This window comes from Mesoplodon mirus (genome assembly GCF_964341445.2).
Source record: "Mesoplodon mirus genome assembly, chromosome: 2".
Lineage (NCBI taxonomy): Eukaryota > Metazoa > Chordata > Mammalia > Artiodactyla > Ziphiidae > Mesoplodon > Mesoplodon mirus.
In genome coordinates this window covers 58,825,771-58,844,646 of record NC_138977.1, presented here as the reverse complement: position 1 = coordinate 58,844,646, position 18,876 = coordinate 58,825,771, and the positions used below count along the sequence as shown (strand labels likewise).

Sequence of the window (18,876 nt, the reverse complement as noted above, 5' to 3'; positions counted from 1 at the left end):
CTCAGCTTGACCTTTTTCGGCAGTGGCTTCCTTCTTCTCTCCCTTCCTGGCCAGTCAAAGGAAGTGTGGGAACTGCTACGAGCAGAGTTAGCAGAAAAGAGTAAGGCGAAGGTGCAGAATTTCAGTATACTATCACCAGAGCTGGAGCCAGGAAACTGAATCCCTGACTAGACAAACCATGGTGAGATATGAACCATTGGCATCCTGTCCTCAGGGACCCCTCCTTCAGACAAGCCTGGAAACCCATACAGAATTAGCCACCTGCTTCCAGCAACCTCTGCTGCAGCACTCAGCATCAGGAACACAGCCATCACTGGGAGAAGGCTCAGAGGACAGGTTCCTGACCAGAATGTAAGGTCCGACTTTCCACTTCCTGTCTGAGGTGCTCCCCCAGAGACACTCTACAATACCAACAAATCTGTTCATGTGGGTGTCTCAGGTCCTTTTATGACAACATGGCTGTGCCCTATTGAAAACGGGTAGTGAGAATTACAGAAGCACCCTAACTGAAAACTGTTGCCATGGGCTCTACAAAGCCAAGATCTGCAGTTCCAATGAGAGCAGAAGACTGAGTAGTGAATATCCCGACAAACCCCTCATTCTCATGTGATCTGCCAGCTTGTGACCAGTTTGACTTTCCCTCTTTCTTTAGAGGACACTGGTCTGTGCCATGTATGTCTTCAGACCAGAGGTCACCAGCATTTCAAAAGTAGGATATATGGTTTTATTTCCTGTTCTTTTACTGGGGCTACAGAGTATGGCAATGGACAGTGACTTAAAAATGGAAGGGAAGGAAATATGGGGCAGCCAACCAGCCCTCATAATCATAGAAATCTTTAATACACAGGCCTCAGAGAATGTTAATCCTTGCTTTATATCATATATAAATCCTGCACTGTATCTAGTTTTGCACCATCTGATGTCAAAAATTCAACAGATGTCAATTAGAAATTTTAAAATGTAATATGGTATCCTGGACTAGATCCTACAACAGGAAAAAGGACATTATAGAAAAACTGATGAAACAGGAATAGAATTTGTAGTTTAGTTAATAGCACTGTACCGATGTTAATTTTTTAGTTTTGACAAATGTACCATGGTTATTTTAGATGTTAACATCAGGAGAAGCTGGGTAAGGGGTATGTGGGAAATCTATTATCTTTGCAAATTTTCTATAAATCTAAAATTATGCCAAACTAAAAAGCCTATTTTTAAAAGGTATTTGTAATATGATCTTAATTTGTAACAAACATGTTTGTGTTAATAATAGTTAACATTTATTGAGTACTTATTATAAGCCAGGTATTATATATTTACATGCATAATCTCATTTAATCTCTACAATTATCCTTTCAGATAAGTACCATTGTTATTATCCTCATAGTAGAGAGACAGAAACAGAGGCAGAGAGAAGTTAAGTAACCAACCCAAGGCCATATTTTAAGTGGCTGAACCAGATGTGAATCCAGGCTGAGTGAATCCGGGCTGTACTCTTAAACATTAAGCTACTTACGTTCATTTATCCTTCCCACACGTGCTCATGCATACATATATGTAAGTGTGTGTGCTTATTACACAAAACACTATTAACATTCTGAGATTATACATATATATCATCTGTGTTTATCTTTTGAGGATGAAATTATACTGACTTATTTTCTTCTGTGCCTCTATACAATTTCACAATTTCTATAATGAACCTGTATTTCATTTTATTAGGTATTTTCTCTTTCCGAAAAACAAATCGGTCTATTTTATTCAGGCTTAGAAAAGAAAATGGAACCAAGTTCCACCATCTCTGAGATTTGTTTGCTTTATGGGTGAAGGATGAATCTATATAAATTCAGTTTTTAAAGTACGAAATTCAGCCTTTGAGACAGGGAGTGGGCCCTCCTGAATATAGAAGCACCAGGGATGAACTCTTCTTAACCTCTGCGAACATCAAATGATGACCAAATAACCAGCCACATTAAGGAAGTAGGGAGCGTATATTTGCTGAGAATCGTACCCATAGAGCTGTATTCTTTGAGCTTCTCCAGAACTGCAGCCGGGCTCATTCCTTGAGAGGGCAGGGCTTTCACGTAATCTTTGTCCACTTTCAGGAATGACATATTCTTGCTAATATCTTCCTTGGTCTTGTTCAACTTATCTTGGATCTCCAAAGATAAGGAATATAAAGTTAATAGGGAGCTAGAAGAATACAGCGCAGAGAGTAGAAGAACCAGTTACAACACCAAACCAACTGCTCAATGCTGGGCACTGCACAAGTGCTTCAGAATAAGGATGGTATTTTTTCTTAAAAAGGTGTGGTGACATTTTGACCATTCAGCTATTTTCTGGCCTGGGCAATAGTCTCTTAGAAGTCTGAAAAGTCAGCTTTCTCTCTGAAGGTCAAAGAGACACTCAATTCCCTACTCCACCCCCACCCTTTTCCTCTGCCACGTTGACCTCACCAATGCTTTACTTGGTTTGCATTTGCTAAAGTCAGCACTTCTCTGAGGGCGATATTTGGACCTTGTTCGTCCCTTGGCAGCAGCTACAGTGTGTGCACCAAAGAAACTAAAGTAGAACCATGAACAGTAACCAGAAAACAGGCCAAGCAGCAGTAAAATAGATTCTGGTGCTTGAGCAAGGGATGAGCTCCTTCACCAAGGCACGCCCAGAGCACACCAGGAATCTGGAGGCCCTACACAAATCCCCACACAGAAGCACAAGACATGCTGGGAAGAGCCAGGGAGGCTGCCACCTGTCTCCTCAGGTTGACAGCTTTGCACTGCTTGACTCTTAAGTGCTAGGAGGAGCTCAAGTCCTTTCTGCTACATCATTTATCAGCTATGGTTATTTCGTTTCCATCCTCATCAGACATTTTCTTTCATTCATTCACTTATTTACTTAATAAATACTTGTTGAACTACTACTGTGGGCCAGAGATACACAGTGAACAAAACAAACTTAGGCCAGGGGTGGGGTGTGTGTGTGTGTGTCCTGTTCTCCTGAGCTTATTTTTAGCATCACAGAAACTAAAAGTCAGGTAATGAAAAGTGCCATGGATGATTAGAATCCAAGAGGGTCTTCTTAGATGTGGCCCTCAATGAAACTACAGGGAAAGCCTCTCCTTTAAAACATGTCTGCAAAGTCTAACACGCAGACATTGGCAGGAAGCATGGTCCACACTCCTGGGCAATGCCAGGGCATGTGATGGACATGAAGATATTTTTCAAGTTGTAAGTAAAGAATTATGCTGCATAAATGTAACCAGAACTATGAAAGCTGAGCTTCCATGCATAGATGATGCTGTTGTAATAAAAACAGACAAAAATGATAGAGAGGCATGTTAGAAAGCACAGCAAGCACATCCTCACCCCAATTCTTGCCTCAGAATCTCCACTGCATTTTAATTTCTTCACAGCATTTATTTCAAAGTGAAATTCTTATGTATTTGTTTACTTATTCATTTTCTGTCTTTCCTTAGTACTGAAATATAGATTCTATGGAGGAGGGACTTGGCCTTGTTCACCACTGTGTCCCCAGCACCCAGAATAGTACCTGACCCTGAGCAGGTGCTCAATGAATGACAGAGGGACACACACACTCACTCAAAACAAGTAACTTTTGTCTCTGCGCCTCAAAATCTGCATCTAAAAATTAAAAGGTGATTATACAGTTTCTAAGTACCTTCCAATTCTGTTATCATATACATTTAATGGGTTCTGGAACCCCAGCATTTATATGTCTCAAAATCTGAAACTGAAGGGGAAAAGTGTGATGAATAAAGGCAGAAAAAATACAGGGAATAATACAGGGAAAAGTTATTATCCTTTGTGATCAGTCCATCCTTTCTATCTTCCCTCTCCCCTACCCTTCATTTTCTAAGGACTGAAGTAGATTCAATTTTAGGGCTTAATATGATTAGAGGTCAAATAAAAGCCCTCATTCTCCTTCTCCACCCCAGTTATTACTTTCACTTCCCCACAGGAAATGAAGCTGAAAATACAAAGTTCTGGGAGACTTAGCACAGTGGTCTGAAGGGACTTCAGTCAAAGGCTAAAAGATAACTGCCATCTTTTCTGGTTTGGCCAGGAAAGGGGGAAAAGGAACTGAAAGCCAGAAGTGAAAGAAAGCTTGCAGCAAAGTTGAGGGGCAGGGAAGCAAGGAAGATGAAGCCATCAAGGATCATGTGCGTTCCTTAGAGCCTGCAGTGGGGCCTGCCCTGTTTATTTTCACCTGTGATAAAGAATCTGTGGGAAGGGTACAGACGTGACTGCCTTATCCTGAGCGTGGATGAGGATAAAGAGGATCCAGTGAAGGGAACATACTAGACTACAGATATGAACAAAGAGCAAGAGAATGGCTCTGCTCTAAGTTTCTGAACCTGGGATCAGCAAACTACAGGCCAAATCAAACTACAGGCTGAATTTGGCCTGTGCCTGTTTTTGTAAAGAGAATCTCACTGGAACACACCCAGGCTCATTCCTCTACCCATCGTACTATCACTGCTTTCCCTCTGCAAGGGCAGGGGTGAGGAGCTGTGGCAGACATGGTATGGCCTGCAACGTCTAAAATGCTTCATACCTAGCCCTTTACAGGAAATGTTTGCCAACCCCGATCTAAACCATGTAAGCACTCAATCCCTGATAAGTGTCTAAATTCAGCCAAATATTGCTCCAAAGCTTCATGTCACTTCTGTCAGGTTGTCTAATTTCAAATTTCTCCTGAATAGCATCTTTCTCCTTCGGTCAGATACGTTGGAGAAAGGGCGGAGCCAGCCTTCTCATTCTTGGCACTTCTGCTATTTTGAGTCAGCCAGTCTTCTGCTGTGGAGGCTGACCTGTGCACTGGAGGGTGTTCAGCAGCATCCCTGGCCTCTGTCCACTAGATGCCGACAGCACCCACCTCCTCTTGTGATATCCAAAAATGTCTCCAGACATTGTCGAATGTTTCTTGGAGGTGGGGGACAAAACTCACCCAGCTCCCTTGAACTTCTAGTTTCAGTGACTATAAAGAAAGAGGTCTGATGACCATGGGGGTAGGAGGCGGTAGGGAAAATCTACAGGATTCTGCTTACCTTACGACCAATAATAGGCATCTTCCGGATAAGCTTAAAACATCTCTTTTTAAACCTTGACCATAAACCTAAAAGAAACAAATGGTTCTATTATCCAAATAAATTTCCACAGATTATATGACCTGATAGTCATAATGTAAGAACTATTCAACATGTCCTCCGCAATCTCACCTGCCCTCAGATGGCAAAGGTAGTTTCTTTCCTTTTTTAAAAAACCTTTTAATTTTTGAATAAGTAATACATTTACATGGTTCAAAAATAAAAAAATAAACACACTCGCTCTCTCATCTATCCCCCAGACCCTCATCCTACCCCCAGGTTAATATTACTACTAGTTTCTAGATACCCTTCTAGAATTTCTTTATGCATATACAAGTAAGAATAGAGGTATGTTCTTATTTGTCTCTTTTACACAAAAGGTAGCAAACTCCAGCACTGTACTAGACCTTGTTCTTCTACTTAGCAATATTCTTTTAAAGATCTGTGCTTCCTCATTCATTTTTATACCTGTAGAGTATTCCATTAGATGGATGTACCCTAATTTATTTAACCTGCCCTTTCCTGATGGAAACTTAGGTTGTTTCTAATATTTGCTATCACAAACCATGCTGAAATAGCTAACCTTGTAACACACACCGTATGTGTACGTGACAGTATACCTACAGGATAAATTCCCAGAAAGAGAATTGCTGGGTCAAGTATATTGCAGAGCTCCTTACCTTCCCAAGGTTTCCGGATGCCCAACATTTCTCTCCCCTCCCTCAAAACAAATGCCCAACCCATGCTTTTCTTCAGGATCTATGCTCCAGTCTCTCATTCAACACACATCCCAACAACATTTTCTGGACCTAAAAAGGCCTTCAAATATCATGGACACCAATCAGACTCCATTCTGTTGGGCAGTACACAGGACAAATATGGAATTCTGATCTTATCAATTACAATAGTTATAAATACATGGCATCTAAATAGACAGTCGTGCCTTTTAATGAATTCACGTTCAGTACATCTCAACTGACTCTGACAACAAGATTTTGAGGTTGGCAAAGAAGGCACTACCTGCTATCCAAGGGCAGCTAAGGATCAAAGCATTAATAACTTGCTCAAGGCCACAGATCAAATCAGTGATGGGACGGGGATTTAACTGAAGTCTTTGTTTTTCTAGTCCTAGACTCCCAGGCCTCTACACTGCTTCAAATGCACAACAGGAGTTTTCAGTTATCCCAAGTGAGTTTCTAAGGAATCTATACATAGGCTTTCTATATCTGCAAAGATATAAGGCATGAACTGAATGAACTTCACTGCTTTCCTAGGAGATCTGGGAAATTCCAATTTCCTTGGCCAGAAGGTGCTTTCAACAGCCAAAGAATGTGTCTGTACCTTCTTTGGGTGTTTATTATATGATGCCTTGCATCTTTACTAGTTGTTTTTGCTTAGGTTGCATCCCTAAGTGCCTAGCACTGAGGTCAACACTGTAAATGTCTGGGACAAAACCCAGTATCTAAGACACAGACTGACTAAGACAAAGGGACTGAAACCACTGTTACTTTTTGTTTAAATTTTGGAGTATTTCCTTTCAGTCCTGAGATCTTACTGTATGTACAATATCATATCCTCTTCTCATTTACAGCATTTTCTACATTATTAAAAATTCTTCCTAAACGTGTTTTTCAGTGTTACCACAGTAGTCCATCAAATGAGCATAACTTAGTGTTGGATAGTTAAGCTGCTTGTTATTTGATTATTTCTAACAATGTTAAAGCTGTAAAGATTCAGAACCACTTCCTTATTTAATAGATGAAGTAATTAATTAATGAGGTAGAAAGAGGTCTAAAAATCAGCAAGCTGAGTCAGGTGTCCAAAAGTACATTAATGTGACTAGGTGGAGGAGAAAAGAATAAACTAATTTTGTGAAAGTTGTGAGATAATATGGTACAGGGTAAAAAGAACAGAATACAGACCAGAGGTGGAGAAATCGAGAATGAAAAGATTATGTGGTCAAGACCTAAAAAGATAATCTCAAAAGTAAAATTTCCCAGAGGTACAGGAAAAAAAAGTAACGAGAATGTTTTAAGGTAATACAATAAGAAATGCCGGTGTAAGAACGACAATGCGTGGCTCTTTACAGTTTACAAATCCCTTTCACACCACTTATGCCACTCGATCCTCCCATCACTCTTTGAGACTGGGTAAAGCAGTATTATTATGCTCATTTTACTGTGAGGAAACAGGCCAACAGGCTTAAGGGTGTTGCTCAAGGTGCCATGGCTAGAAACCTCCTCCTACAACAGAACTCAGATTTCTGTTGATGAACTGCAGACGGTCCCACAGTTTAAGTCAACATGAGTTAGTAAGGATGGAGCAGGATTAAAGGAGAGATCACACCTTAGAGGGCTCCAGCCCTGCCCCACCCCACCCTCCTGCCACCTCCAGTTCTTATCTACCCATGTCTGTCCTGTGTTCCGCAATTACCCTCCTCCCTCAGAAGGGTACCCGGAATTTGAAGATCAGCAAAATTTATCACTAGACGGACCTTAGACTCCTCTAAGGCAATATACTAAAAGTGACTGGATGTTCAGTAATACGTGGGATACTTCTACATGAGCAAGGTGCTGAAGAAATCGGCAGTGCTATCAAAATTACCTCCCATCGGGCCTCCCTGGTGGCGCAGTGGTTGAGAGTCCGCCTGCCGATGCAGGGGATACGGGTTCGTGCCCCGGTCTGGGAGGATCCCATATGCCGCGGAGCGGCTGGGCCCGTGAGCCATGGCCGCTGGGCCTGCGTGTCCGGAGCCTGTGCTCCGCAACGGGGGAGGCCACAACAGTGAGAGGCCCGCATACCGCAAAAAAAAAAAAAAAAAAAAAAAAAAAAATTACCTCCCATCTCTGGAGGGAAGACATTTCTATCTGTGTCTAAAATTCAAGTTGGAAGTTACAAAATAAAAAATGTGTGTGTATACGTATTAAAGCAATATGAAATTGCCAATATTCAACAATTTCTGACTGACAAAAACTTCATTTTATATGATTCAACCAGATTCAGATATAGAAAGAGATACAGATACATAAATGGTGGTTATCTCTAGGTAATAAGATTTGAATTTTTTTCTTTTGGTTTAGCTATATTGCCTAATTTTATACAATGAACATGTACTGCTGTTATAAAAGAAAAAATGTTATTAAAAATAAAACAACAGGGCTTCCCTGGTGGCGCAGTGGTTGAGAGTCCACCTGCCGATGCAGGGGACGCGGGTTCGTACCCCAGTCCAGGAAGATCCCACATGCCGTGGAGTGGCTGGGCCCGTGAGCCATGGCCGCTGAGCCTGTGCGTCCGGAGCCTGTGCTCCGCAACGGGAGAGGCCACAACAGTGAGAGGCCCGTGTACCGCAAAAAAATAAAAACAATAAAACAACCACAATGGCTTGGATTTCACAAAGATTTAGATGCCACAGACCATTAACACACTGCTCCCATTAATTTTCTCATGGTGTACTCAGAAGCCAGCACATTCTTTTTTGAACGCTAAAGGCAAGTAAGTACCTGAGACCTAAGATGGCTTGCTTCAACTACTGGTTAAGCAAAATGCACACGGGCACCGAGGGCTGCACAATGGAAAACAGAAGTAAATACCTAAAGCTAATACTAATCACAGCAAAGAAATATAAACCTCAAGATCTCTGGCCTTAGTTTGGATTTACAAATGCACCGTCTTAAAAGGAAAGGTACACAGAATGGTGGCTGTCAGGAGCCAGGGAGAGGTAGTGGGAAGTTTGTGTTTAATGGGTACAGAGCTTACAATGATGAGAGAGTTCTAGAGAAGGATGGTGGTGATGGCTGCACAACAATGTGAATGCACTTAATGTCACTGAACTGTCCACTTAAAAATGGGTAAAATGATCAATTTTATGTTATGTATATTCTATCACAATAAAAAAAAAAGAGAAGTACATTTACTGCTACTCCTTAGAGGCCTCTGGAGTTGGACAGGATGGTGGGCAGCACTGAATCAAATGCTTCCCAGGAAAGGAATAAGCCTGAGCAGAAGGGACAGGGGTTGCGTCCGTTTCCAAACCACAGAGCAAACGAAGCACAAGGGTTAGTCTGTCTAATTTGTCAGAGTTTATGAGAAAATCTTGCACGGACTAGGAACAGAAACTGAGGACAGGGTTTTTAAAGCTGGAGTGAGCTAAACTTCAGACAGGGCAGTCACGTCTCATTTCCATTTTAATTAAGTGCAATGTTGACTCGGCCATAACTCGGCAATGTTACTAGAACAGCTGGATGGCTGTCTGCATGGTAAAGAGAGGAAACAGAATCTGGCCTCTAAGTTGACTTTTCTGGGGGAAGAGGAAGAAAAGCAGAAACAGTATTCAGTTAAAGAGCCCCTTCAAACAGATGTTACCGGGGAAGCAAATAGTTATGGAAATTTAAAACAAATGAGAAATGGCAAGCAACTCTCGTCAATGTTATTAACTCAGATACCCTACTAAGGGTGAGGAAGGGGTGCAGGGGAGTGTACGGAGCACCCATCACCTCTCCTACCATGTACTTACAAACCACAGCCTGCAAGGGAAAAGAATTTGTAAGGAGGTGCCACACAACCAGGCGGTGGGAGGCAGGGAGGGGTGCAGGGAGTGTGGGCAGGATCTGGGGAAGGATGGAGGGTGTTCTAACTGATCACTAATAGACTTCTCATCTTCCACACTCCCTGAGAAGCAGCCTCCTCTTCCCATGTCAGTCTGGCTCCTGGAGTCACTACCCAGGAAGCTCCAAGTGTACTGTCCCCTGACAGCAGAGGTTCAACTCCAAGAGGACACGGACCCTGTATTACTTGTATAGATATCCCTAGAGCCTGGCAGTGCCTGACACATAGCAGACATTCCAATGGTCACTGCATGAGTGCTGTTCCAATGTCACATAATCTTTATTGAAACAATGGCCTAAAGTGAAAGCAACAAACTCATGCTTGGGGAACTCCAGGTGACACAATTATGTTCTAGGCAAGAAGCTGAAGTGAAGAGGGTTTAAGCCATACTCTGTGGATCCTTACCAGGACTAATCTCTCAGGGGTTTTAATATAAACTGCAAATCCAGAAAAATCAACATAACAGTTACAGTTACACAAGTCCTATTAAAGCTTTACCAGTCAGAAGGCAATGTCCCTTCTATTTAAACAGATTTTAAAAATCAGAACCAAACCAACCAGGCAAGAAATGAGTACAGTCCGTTAGCCATCAGTTCCAAAGCTAGTGTAACTCCACTGTATCTTTACAGGGGGGACAGTATACTTACTCTCTGGCTGGAAGACAAACTCGTACACCCAGACTATCAGCAGAGTCCACACGACACTCCATGCAATTAGCTGCCAGGGCTCATACTTGGTGCAATGCCCGTTTACATAATTCTTGGCCTTTGTGGAATACACTTCCAAAATCTCGAAGTAGGGCTCAAAGGCCTTCTAGAAATACAAAAGAAAGAAGAAATATTACATTCAAAGAGAGAAAGGAAGTCTATTCTTAGTTTGCTCTTCAACTGATTTTTCAAGGGCAAGGCCACTCATGATCTGGCCCTACCCCAGCAATAATCTTATCATCCTGCTTCTGCTCTAGAACTCCAGTGCACACTGCCCCTTAACAGACAATGGATTTTGACAGTTTTTGATCTTCTATCTGTAAAATAAAAGGTTAATTGGACTTCCCTGGTGGTGCAGTGGTTAAGAATCCACCTGCCAATGCAGGGGACACACGTTCGAGCCCTGGTCTGGGAAGATCCCACATGCCACGGAGCAACTAAGCCCGTGTGCCACAACTACTGAGCCTGCGTTCTAGAGCCCGCAAGCCACAACTACTGAGTCCATGCGCCACCACTACTTAGCCTGCACTCTAGAGCCCAGGAGCCACAACTACTGAGCCCACATGCCACAACTACTGAGCCCGCATGCCACAACTACTGAAGCCCGCGCACCTAGAGCCCATGCTCGGCAACAAGAGAAGCCACTGCAATGAGAAGCCCGCGCACTGCAACAAAGAGTAGCCCCAGCTCGCCACAACTAGAGAAAGCCCGTGCACAGCAACCAAGACCCAACGCAGCCAAAAATAAATAAAATAAATAAATAAAAGGTTAAGCTAGATCATCATTTCAGCTCCAAAGTTTCTAGATGACTGCAGTATTCACTGTCCCACTCAACTAATCTTCCTCTTCTTCTCTACTTGAATCTTTCCCATCCTCTAACACAAAAGGCAGCAGACTGTTTCCGTACAAGGCCAGATAGTATTTCAGGCACTGCAGGCCAAAAGTCTCTGTCACAACTACTCAACTCTGCTGCTGTAGCGCAAACACAGTCACAAAATAGTGGGTAAAGAAATGAATGTGGCTGCGTTCCAACAAAATTTAATTACAGATGCTAAAATTTGAATTTCATGTAATTTCACATATCACAAAATACTCTTTTTATAAAAACAATTGCAAGTTAAAATATCACTTTAGCTCATGGGCTATACAAAAACAGGCAGCAGGCCAGATTTGGCCCGTAGGCCATAGCCTGCCAATCTCTGCCCTAAGCCCCTATTTGATGAAAACTGTTAAAGCCAGGAACCATATCTTATCATTATGTGTATCCCTCACAATACATAGCACACGCAAGAAAAAATCCTCTCCCTTGAAAAATTACCAGAACACCCAACTCATGAGAATTAATCTCCCCCATTAAATTGTCATCAAGCATTCATTTGTGCCGCTACATAGAGCTTATCACAATGTGCCTTGCAGTCTACTCATCTGTTTCTCATCTCCTTTACAACATGGTTAGGTCCCTGAAGACTGACCGGATCCCAGTCATATTCACAAGCCACCGAGTGTCCTGTACAAAATAAGTTCATCTTCAGTTTGCCATTCACTCACTTATTCAACATTTATGAAGCTTCTCCAGTGTTTAAGGCATTAAGCTGGGGGAACATTAAGGTATATATCCTAAGTTCTTGCCCTTACTGAGCTTACAATCTAATGAGAGAGGTCCATACATACACATGCAGACACACATGGGCACACACATATATAAACAAGTAATTGGAACTCTTCAGGATAAACACTATAAAAAGGATGTAAATGAAGTGCTAAGAGAGATCACTAAGGAAGGCCTATCTAACTCTACCTGAGGAGAGATTAAGGAAGATATGACAGAGGATAAAATCTAACAATGATCAAAAAAAATTCTCTAGGCAGAAAAGTTAAAAGAAAAGAAAAGTCATACCAAGAAGACAGAATAATAGCTGCAAATGCATAAAAAGAGTCTGAGAATGGCAAAAAGGTCTGTGTAGTAAGAGCACAGGCTAGATGAGGGCAGAGACCATATCTGTCTTCTCCAGCACTAAATCCTCAACATATAGCATGGTGCCTGGCAAACAATTTGTACTGAATAAAAGCTTGGAGAGTGGCTTGACAGTGACCAAGTAAATGAGTGAACACATCAAGTTACAAGAGAACTGAGGCTGGGAGAAATACACTAGGTCCAGATCTTAAATGGTCTTGGAAAAAAAAAAAGCATAGAGATTGGAAGTATAAATTGATAGGTACTTTGTGTAAAGTGATTTGTCAGTATCTATTAATATTTTAAATGTATATTCATTTTTACCCAGAAATTCTTTTTGGTATCTATATAATTGCACCTATGTATATGTTCAAGGACTTTCACTTCAGTATTCTTTGTAACAGCAAAAGAAAAAATATAAATAACATAACTGTCCATTGATAAATGGTTAAATAAACTATAATATATACATTTTATGTACCCATACTATGCAGCATTAAAAAGACAAATTTATGGACTTCCCTGGTGGCACAGTGGTTAAGAATCTGCCTGCCAGTGCAGGGGACACGGGTTCGAGCCCTGGTCTGGGAAGATCCCACATGCCACAGAGCAACTAAGCCCGTGCGCCACAACTACTGAGCCTGCACTCTAGAGCCCGTAAGCCACGACTACTGAGGCCCGCGCACCTAGAACCCGTGCTCCGCAACAAGAGAAGCCACCACAGTGAGAAGCCCGTGCACAACAAAGAGTAGCCCCCATTCGCCCCAACTAGAGAAAGCCCGCGCACAGCAACAAAGACCCAATACAGCCAAAAATAATAAATAAATAAAATAAATAAATTTAAAAAAAAAAAGTCCAGGGGAGAAATAAACTGGGTTTCACCTTAAGCAGTATGGTATCTGGGCCAAAACATGGTATGGATTTGAAAAACATTTTTAGAACAGTGTTTGATAACTTATTAGATATAGAAAGTATGGAGTGGGGAAAATACAGGTAATTCCAGATTTTCAAGTTTGAGAGACTGGGTAAGTAGTGACAGCATTAACCATGGCAAACTAGAAGAGGAAGGGAAGCTGAAGATGGTAGAGGAGATTCTGAGAACAAGATAATGCTGTAGGTTTATGTTCCTGTTGGATATCTACATGCAATGTTCGAGGAGCAGCATGAAAGCTCAGAAGGAGGACAGGTGCTCAACTAATGTTTGTTGAAAACATTTATACACTTAGCAATTAGGCTGCGGTATAAGGTAATTAGCATTAGACAAGTACTGGGTTCCCAGAGGGCTATCCATGGAAACACAGTTTATCTGCAACCCCCTCATAGTTCTTGGTGGCCATTCCCTAGAGCCCACTGTTGCTATCAACAATCTCAATCCTGCACAGCAGAAAGACCAGAGGAGTCTACCATCATTGAAGGTATGTCATAATTTCAACTATTATGGAGAATCTTCTAGTGTTAAAGCTGTGGTCAAACCAAATGGTTGAATGGTGTGTATGAATGGGATGACGGAAGAACAATCATACAGATCAGCTTTTCCTCTGGTGATTCTAGTTCCTAGTTCACCCAGAAAATAGAGGTTGCCAATTGCAAAAGATGACTGTAGATATTATCACAGCACTGACTGAACAAAAAAGTAACATAACTAGTATTAGGGAAAGAGCAAAGAATCAGCACATGCAAACTAATTCCATTTTTAAAAAGCTTATTAAGATATGAAGGCATTCCTGCTAACATTTACAAAATTATATTCAGCAAAAGTATATTTTCTTTGTAATTGCTATGAGAAGATAATGGGAGTCCTTGAATATATCTCCTTAAGAGGAGATATAGAGAAACACCTCTCAAGGAGATATATTTCTATATTCTCTTACTCCAGTGACAGAATGATACTGTACTTGGATGGGTCCTAGCAAGCTTTTTGAATGGGTAACCAGTTGGTCACAGAAATTATATCTCCTGGCCTCATTCCAAGGTCCTTCTAGGTTACTACAAACAACCTAGGCTCAGTCCCAACAAAGAAGCACCTCACAACACTAACTCGCTGCACTGTAGGGCTGGCTCTGTGGGGTAACGTGTGCTATCTCCTTGGAAAAAAGGATGAGGCAGTTCCTTGGGGCCTTGCAACCAGCACCAACCCCAGGCTGGGTTCTGATGCAATATTCCAGCCCTGGGGAAGTATACAATCTAAATGTTGAAGAGAACTTTAGAGATCAAGCCCACATTTTCATTTTACAGAGGCCCCGAAGCAGCACAGTGTACCTCAGCTCATGCAGACGGGCTTGTGTCAGAGTGGCGACTAGGAACCCACGCCTCCCGCCAGTATTTAGTACTCTTTCAATTCCTCATTCTCAGTGTCACAGGCAGAGGATCAACTAAACACATTACAATCCAGTGCTATCCCAAGAATTTTCTTTCCACAATTTACGTTCCTGGCAGAATATGCCTTGGATATATGGTAACATACAACAAACCAAAATTGTATTGCTAGGTCATGACTACAGAAAAAACATCTAGACAGAGATGGCACAAGAACTTAATATAATTATAATTACTATTTCCCACAACATCTTTCTTCTTATAGAAATATATTTTGTCTATATACACCTGCATATTTATTTATAATTACAGTACTTAGGCTTCTGTCTATTTCAACTTAATCTCTACATTGTGTCTCTGGAAATACAAGAACCATAAGTGGTCATCTAAGAAGGCCACTAGCTTATTGTGCAACTCCAGGCAAATTATTTCACCCATCTGTGCCTTCACTTCTTTATCTAGAAGGGACACAGAATATTCACAAAATAAAGTGTCTGTGTACATGTGTGTCTGTGGGTATGTGTGGGTGTTTGTGGCTATTTATCTCTAATCTTTGCTGAACAGAAAAGTAGTTTTGGTAAAACTTCCACAAAAAAAGTGTTCTTTCCTTCACACTTTCTTATAAAATTGGAAATGTATTCCCCTAGAGGAAAAAAACAAAATACTTTGCCCAATGAATGTATATAAAATGATAGTAAAGAATACCATAAATCTTTTAAAAGTATAATATTAAAGGAAAAAAGATCAACTTTAGTGTGAAGATTTAAAATATTAACTACTTTGAAGAAGCTACTGTCAAATAAGGATGAATAAACTAACCAGACTTTCTCTTTTTATTCATCCCACTTCAATCTACAGATTTAGGTTTTAGCAGATACCTAAAGGACATCAAAATAGTACTCAAGAATCCTAATCATCACTAGACAAGAGGCAGCTGCTGGATGTATGGGAGCTTGGTAGCCTACTATTCTCATACTGAACCCTCTCACCCCCCAAATCACTTCAAGGGAGCAAGACACTTCCATGAACATGATATTAGCAGTCTACAAATTTGGTAAATTTGGGGCCTGCTACTTTTTTTTTTTTTTTTAAAGCTTATGGTTTGGTTTTTTTGGGCTGCGTTGGGTCTTCATTGCTGTGCGTGGGCTTTCTCTAGTTGTGGCGAGCGGGGGCTACTCTTTGTTGTGGTGCACGGGCTTCTCACTGTGGTGGCTTCTCTTGTTGGGGAGCACAGGCTCTAGGCACAAGGGATTCAGTAGTTGTGGCACACAGGCTCAGTAGTTGTGGCTCACGGGCTCTACAGCGCAGACTCCATAGTTGTGGCACATGGGCTTAGTTGCTCCGTGGCATGTGGGATCTTCTCAGACCAGGGCTCCAACCTGTGTCCCCTGCATTGGCAGGTGGATTCTTAACCACCATGCCACCAGGGAAGTCCCAGGGCATGTCACTTTTTAGACCAACGAGTTTCAATCTTTTCCAATACAGTCCCGCAGAAATGTATTTTACAACACAAACTAGCACACGTAGCAACAGAAAGATATAAAACCAAAACAAAAATTTCCAAAATAATACTTAACACCTTATTACTTGTGATACACTTACACTTCTTTTCTATTTCTTCCTTCTTTTTTCAAAGGCTTGGCCCACTAAATTGATTCTGCATCCCTCTAAATGGATCATGACCTTCAGGTTTAAAACCAGTGTCTTAGAGTGGTTTCACTCCTGGCTTCCTTAAATTTAGAATGTGGTTCTGTAATGCAGTGAAGGGAGTTAACACTAAGGTTATTTTCCTCAACACATTCTCAGTGCTTTTTATACTTAGGATTTATTCTCTTAACATTTTTGTGAGGCCAGGATTATGACGTGATGGAGTGACTCAGTCCAGGAAACTCAGAATTCTTCAATCACAAGATACTTTCCTATCAGTACTAGCCCACGGCTCTCCCCAGTGATACGGAACTCTTTCAGTCCTTAAATCACTTCGAGAGAACAAGATTCTGTAAGCAGACTTCCCATAATGGCACTATCCACACCCCCATTCCCCCCAAAAAAACTTCTTTGAGAACTATTACTGTACTTAACCAACTGCCAATTAGGCAGTGATATTTTCCCCCGTTAAATGTCCTTAATTACCAACTTATACCAGAAGAAACATTCTAAAAATGACTATCACTGAAAGAAGACATTTCCAGACCCACACTGGATGGTGTTTCCTTCCTTAATAATAACAATCCTCTCACCAGGATTTAATGGGGGCTAACCAGTAGAATGCATCAAAATCATCCAAGGAGCTTTCTTGAGAACACCCACCCCAGAGGTTTAGTAAGTACAGAGTGGAGCCCAGAAATATATATTTTGAAAAACTTCCCCCAGGTGATTGTGACAGACATCCTTGCTTGGTTAAGAACCCTTTCTCTACACTACAACATGGCCCCTACTCTCCCCATCCCCTTCTTTGATAAAAGACTTACCCAATAATTGAGTTAACATATTACTAGATGGGGGTAAAAAGACATCCACCAAGTTTTACTGTAAGTGTTAAAGTTGGGGCCCAGCCACATCAATCCACAGATCAACGCATTATTCATGGCTAATATTTATTCATTGGCCAGATACTAATGAAAATCAAAATCTTCCACTCTGCAATGCTACAGAGAAAAAAAGGATTTTGTTTTCCTCTTCCTTCCACTTTCTTCACCTCTAATACAAGTGCACAATTCAACACTCAATAGTTTTTCCAGAAGAGCCAGAAATCTGAGCTTTAAAGCAGGAATGGGCTGTTGAGGAAAAGAAAAACCTGTTTTACCCAGTTCATCCACTGCCTGAATGTCTTCAAATCAAATGGTACTCTAATGACTGAGACTCAGATAAGGGAGTGAAGTTAAAAAACAGAAGAAAGCCTAAAAGTTAAGTATTTATTCTTACTCTACCTCTGCTCTAAAAATGGGAAAAAAAATTAACTGAATCTGATTCTCTTTCATACTACATTCTGCAGAACTTCAAAGTGCAAAGTAAACAGGTAAGAAAACACTATTGTCTTTAGAGCCTCAAAAGGCATTAAAGTTTATCAGCAAAAACAGATCACAAGCTCAAAGGGAAAACTCCCTTGGGTCATTAAAGAAGTAAGAATTGAGCAATAAACCAAACAGTCATTCCAACCAACCAAAGGTGACTGTGTGATATAGAAATGTTTAAAGGGACCAAGTCGTCATTTCTTAGGAGGTAAAGAGCAAACCATATACTCCCCCCAAAATTCTACTATGTAAGTCAAAAGATCCAGTATCTGAGAAGCTCATCTCAAAAAGCTTAACTGTCGGGCTTCCTTGGTGGCGCAGTGGTTGAGAGTCCGCCTGCCGATGCAGGGGACACGGGTTCGTGCCCCGGTCTGGGAAGAGCCCACATGCCGCGGAGCGGCTAGGCCCGTGAGCCATTGCCGCTGAGCCTGCACGTCCGGAGCCTGTGCTCCGCAACAGGAGAGGCCACAACAGTGGGAGGCCCGCGTACCGCAAAAAAAAACAAAACAAAAAAAAAAAAAAAAAAAAAGCTTAACTGTCCACATTTCCCTTCCAGCCATGCCTCAAGAGTCAAATATACATGCTCAGTACTAGTTCACAAGCACTTACAAAGTCTAATTGCTCTACACTTAACACTGGAGTATTTGGGCAAAGCACCCCGTCACTGAGACACAATCTTGGCCTCAGAAGGGAGAGACAGCCATGCAATGTTCTCAAGTCATTAGGAGTGCACTCACAGAAAATCCAAGCTCCTGGGTTCATAAAAGTGGGCAGCCCCAAAGACTGCCGAATGGTTGCTGAAAAGTTTTTATTCATTTCCTTATGGTCAGGACCAGGCATCAAGTGAAGACAGATGCTGATTCTGTCAACTAACAACTCTGAGCACGTCTTTTGTGATGTCTATCAAGAAAGGTACTATGGGGAGCCTAACCGAGCAGAGAAGACTGAAATGCATAAAACTAAGCTGAACAAGCAGAGGAACAGGCTGAGGGATGTAGAGGTAAGGGCAATCACGGGTTTTCTCGGTAAATACATTCTCAGCCTGAAGGAAGTAGGGAAGATGTGGGGGAAAAGTACTCTGCAAACCTGAACATGTCATGTTGCCAAATTTGCTATGAACTCCCAGAGTCTCTTAAAGTCAGTAGCTAAATGACTTACTGTACACGTGCACAGAAG

At 41.6% G+C, this 18,876-nt stretch overlaps 1 protein-coding gene across 3 annotated transcripts in view; it reads right to left on the bottom strand.

Moving 5' to 3' along the window:
- SGPL1 (sphingosine-1-phosphate lyase 1) overlaps positions 1 to 18,876 on the bottom strand; it is a 51,061-nt gene that overhangs the window by 18,651 nt on the left and 13,534 nt on the right. For all 3 annotated transcript variants that reach the window (XM_082603085.1, XM_082603084.1, XM_082603086.1), the window contains exons 3-5: positions 10,357 to 10,522; positions 5,066 to 5,133; positions 2,009 to 2,156 (exon numbers count right to left, since the gene is read on the bottom strand). In XM_082603085.1, coding sequence (XP_082459211.1) covers positions 2,009 to 2,156; positions 5,066 to 5,133; positions 10,357 to 10,522 — 382 coding nt within the window. The remainder of the gene's footprint in view (positions 1 to 2,008; positions 2,157 to 5,065; positions 5,134 to 10,356; positions 10,523 to 18,876) is intronic.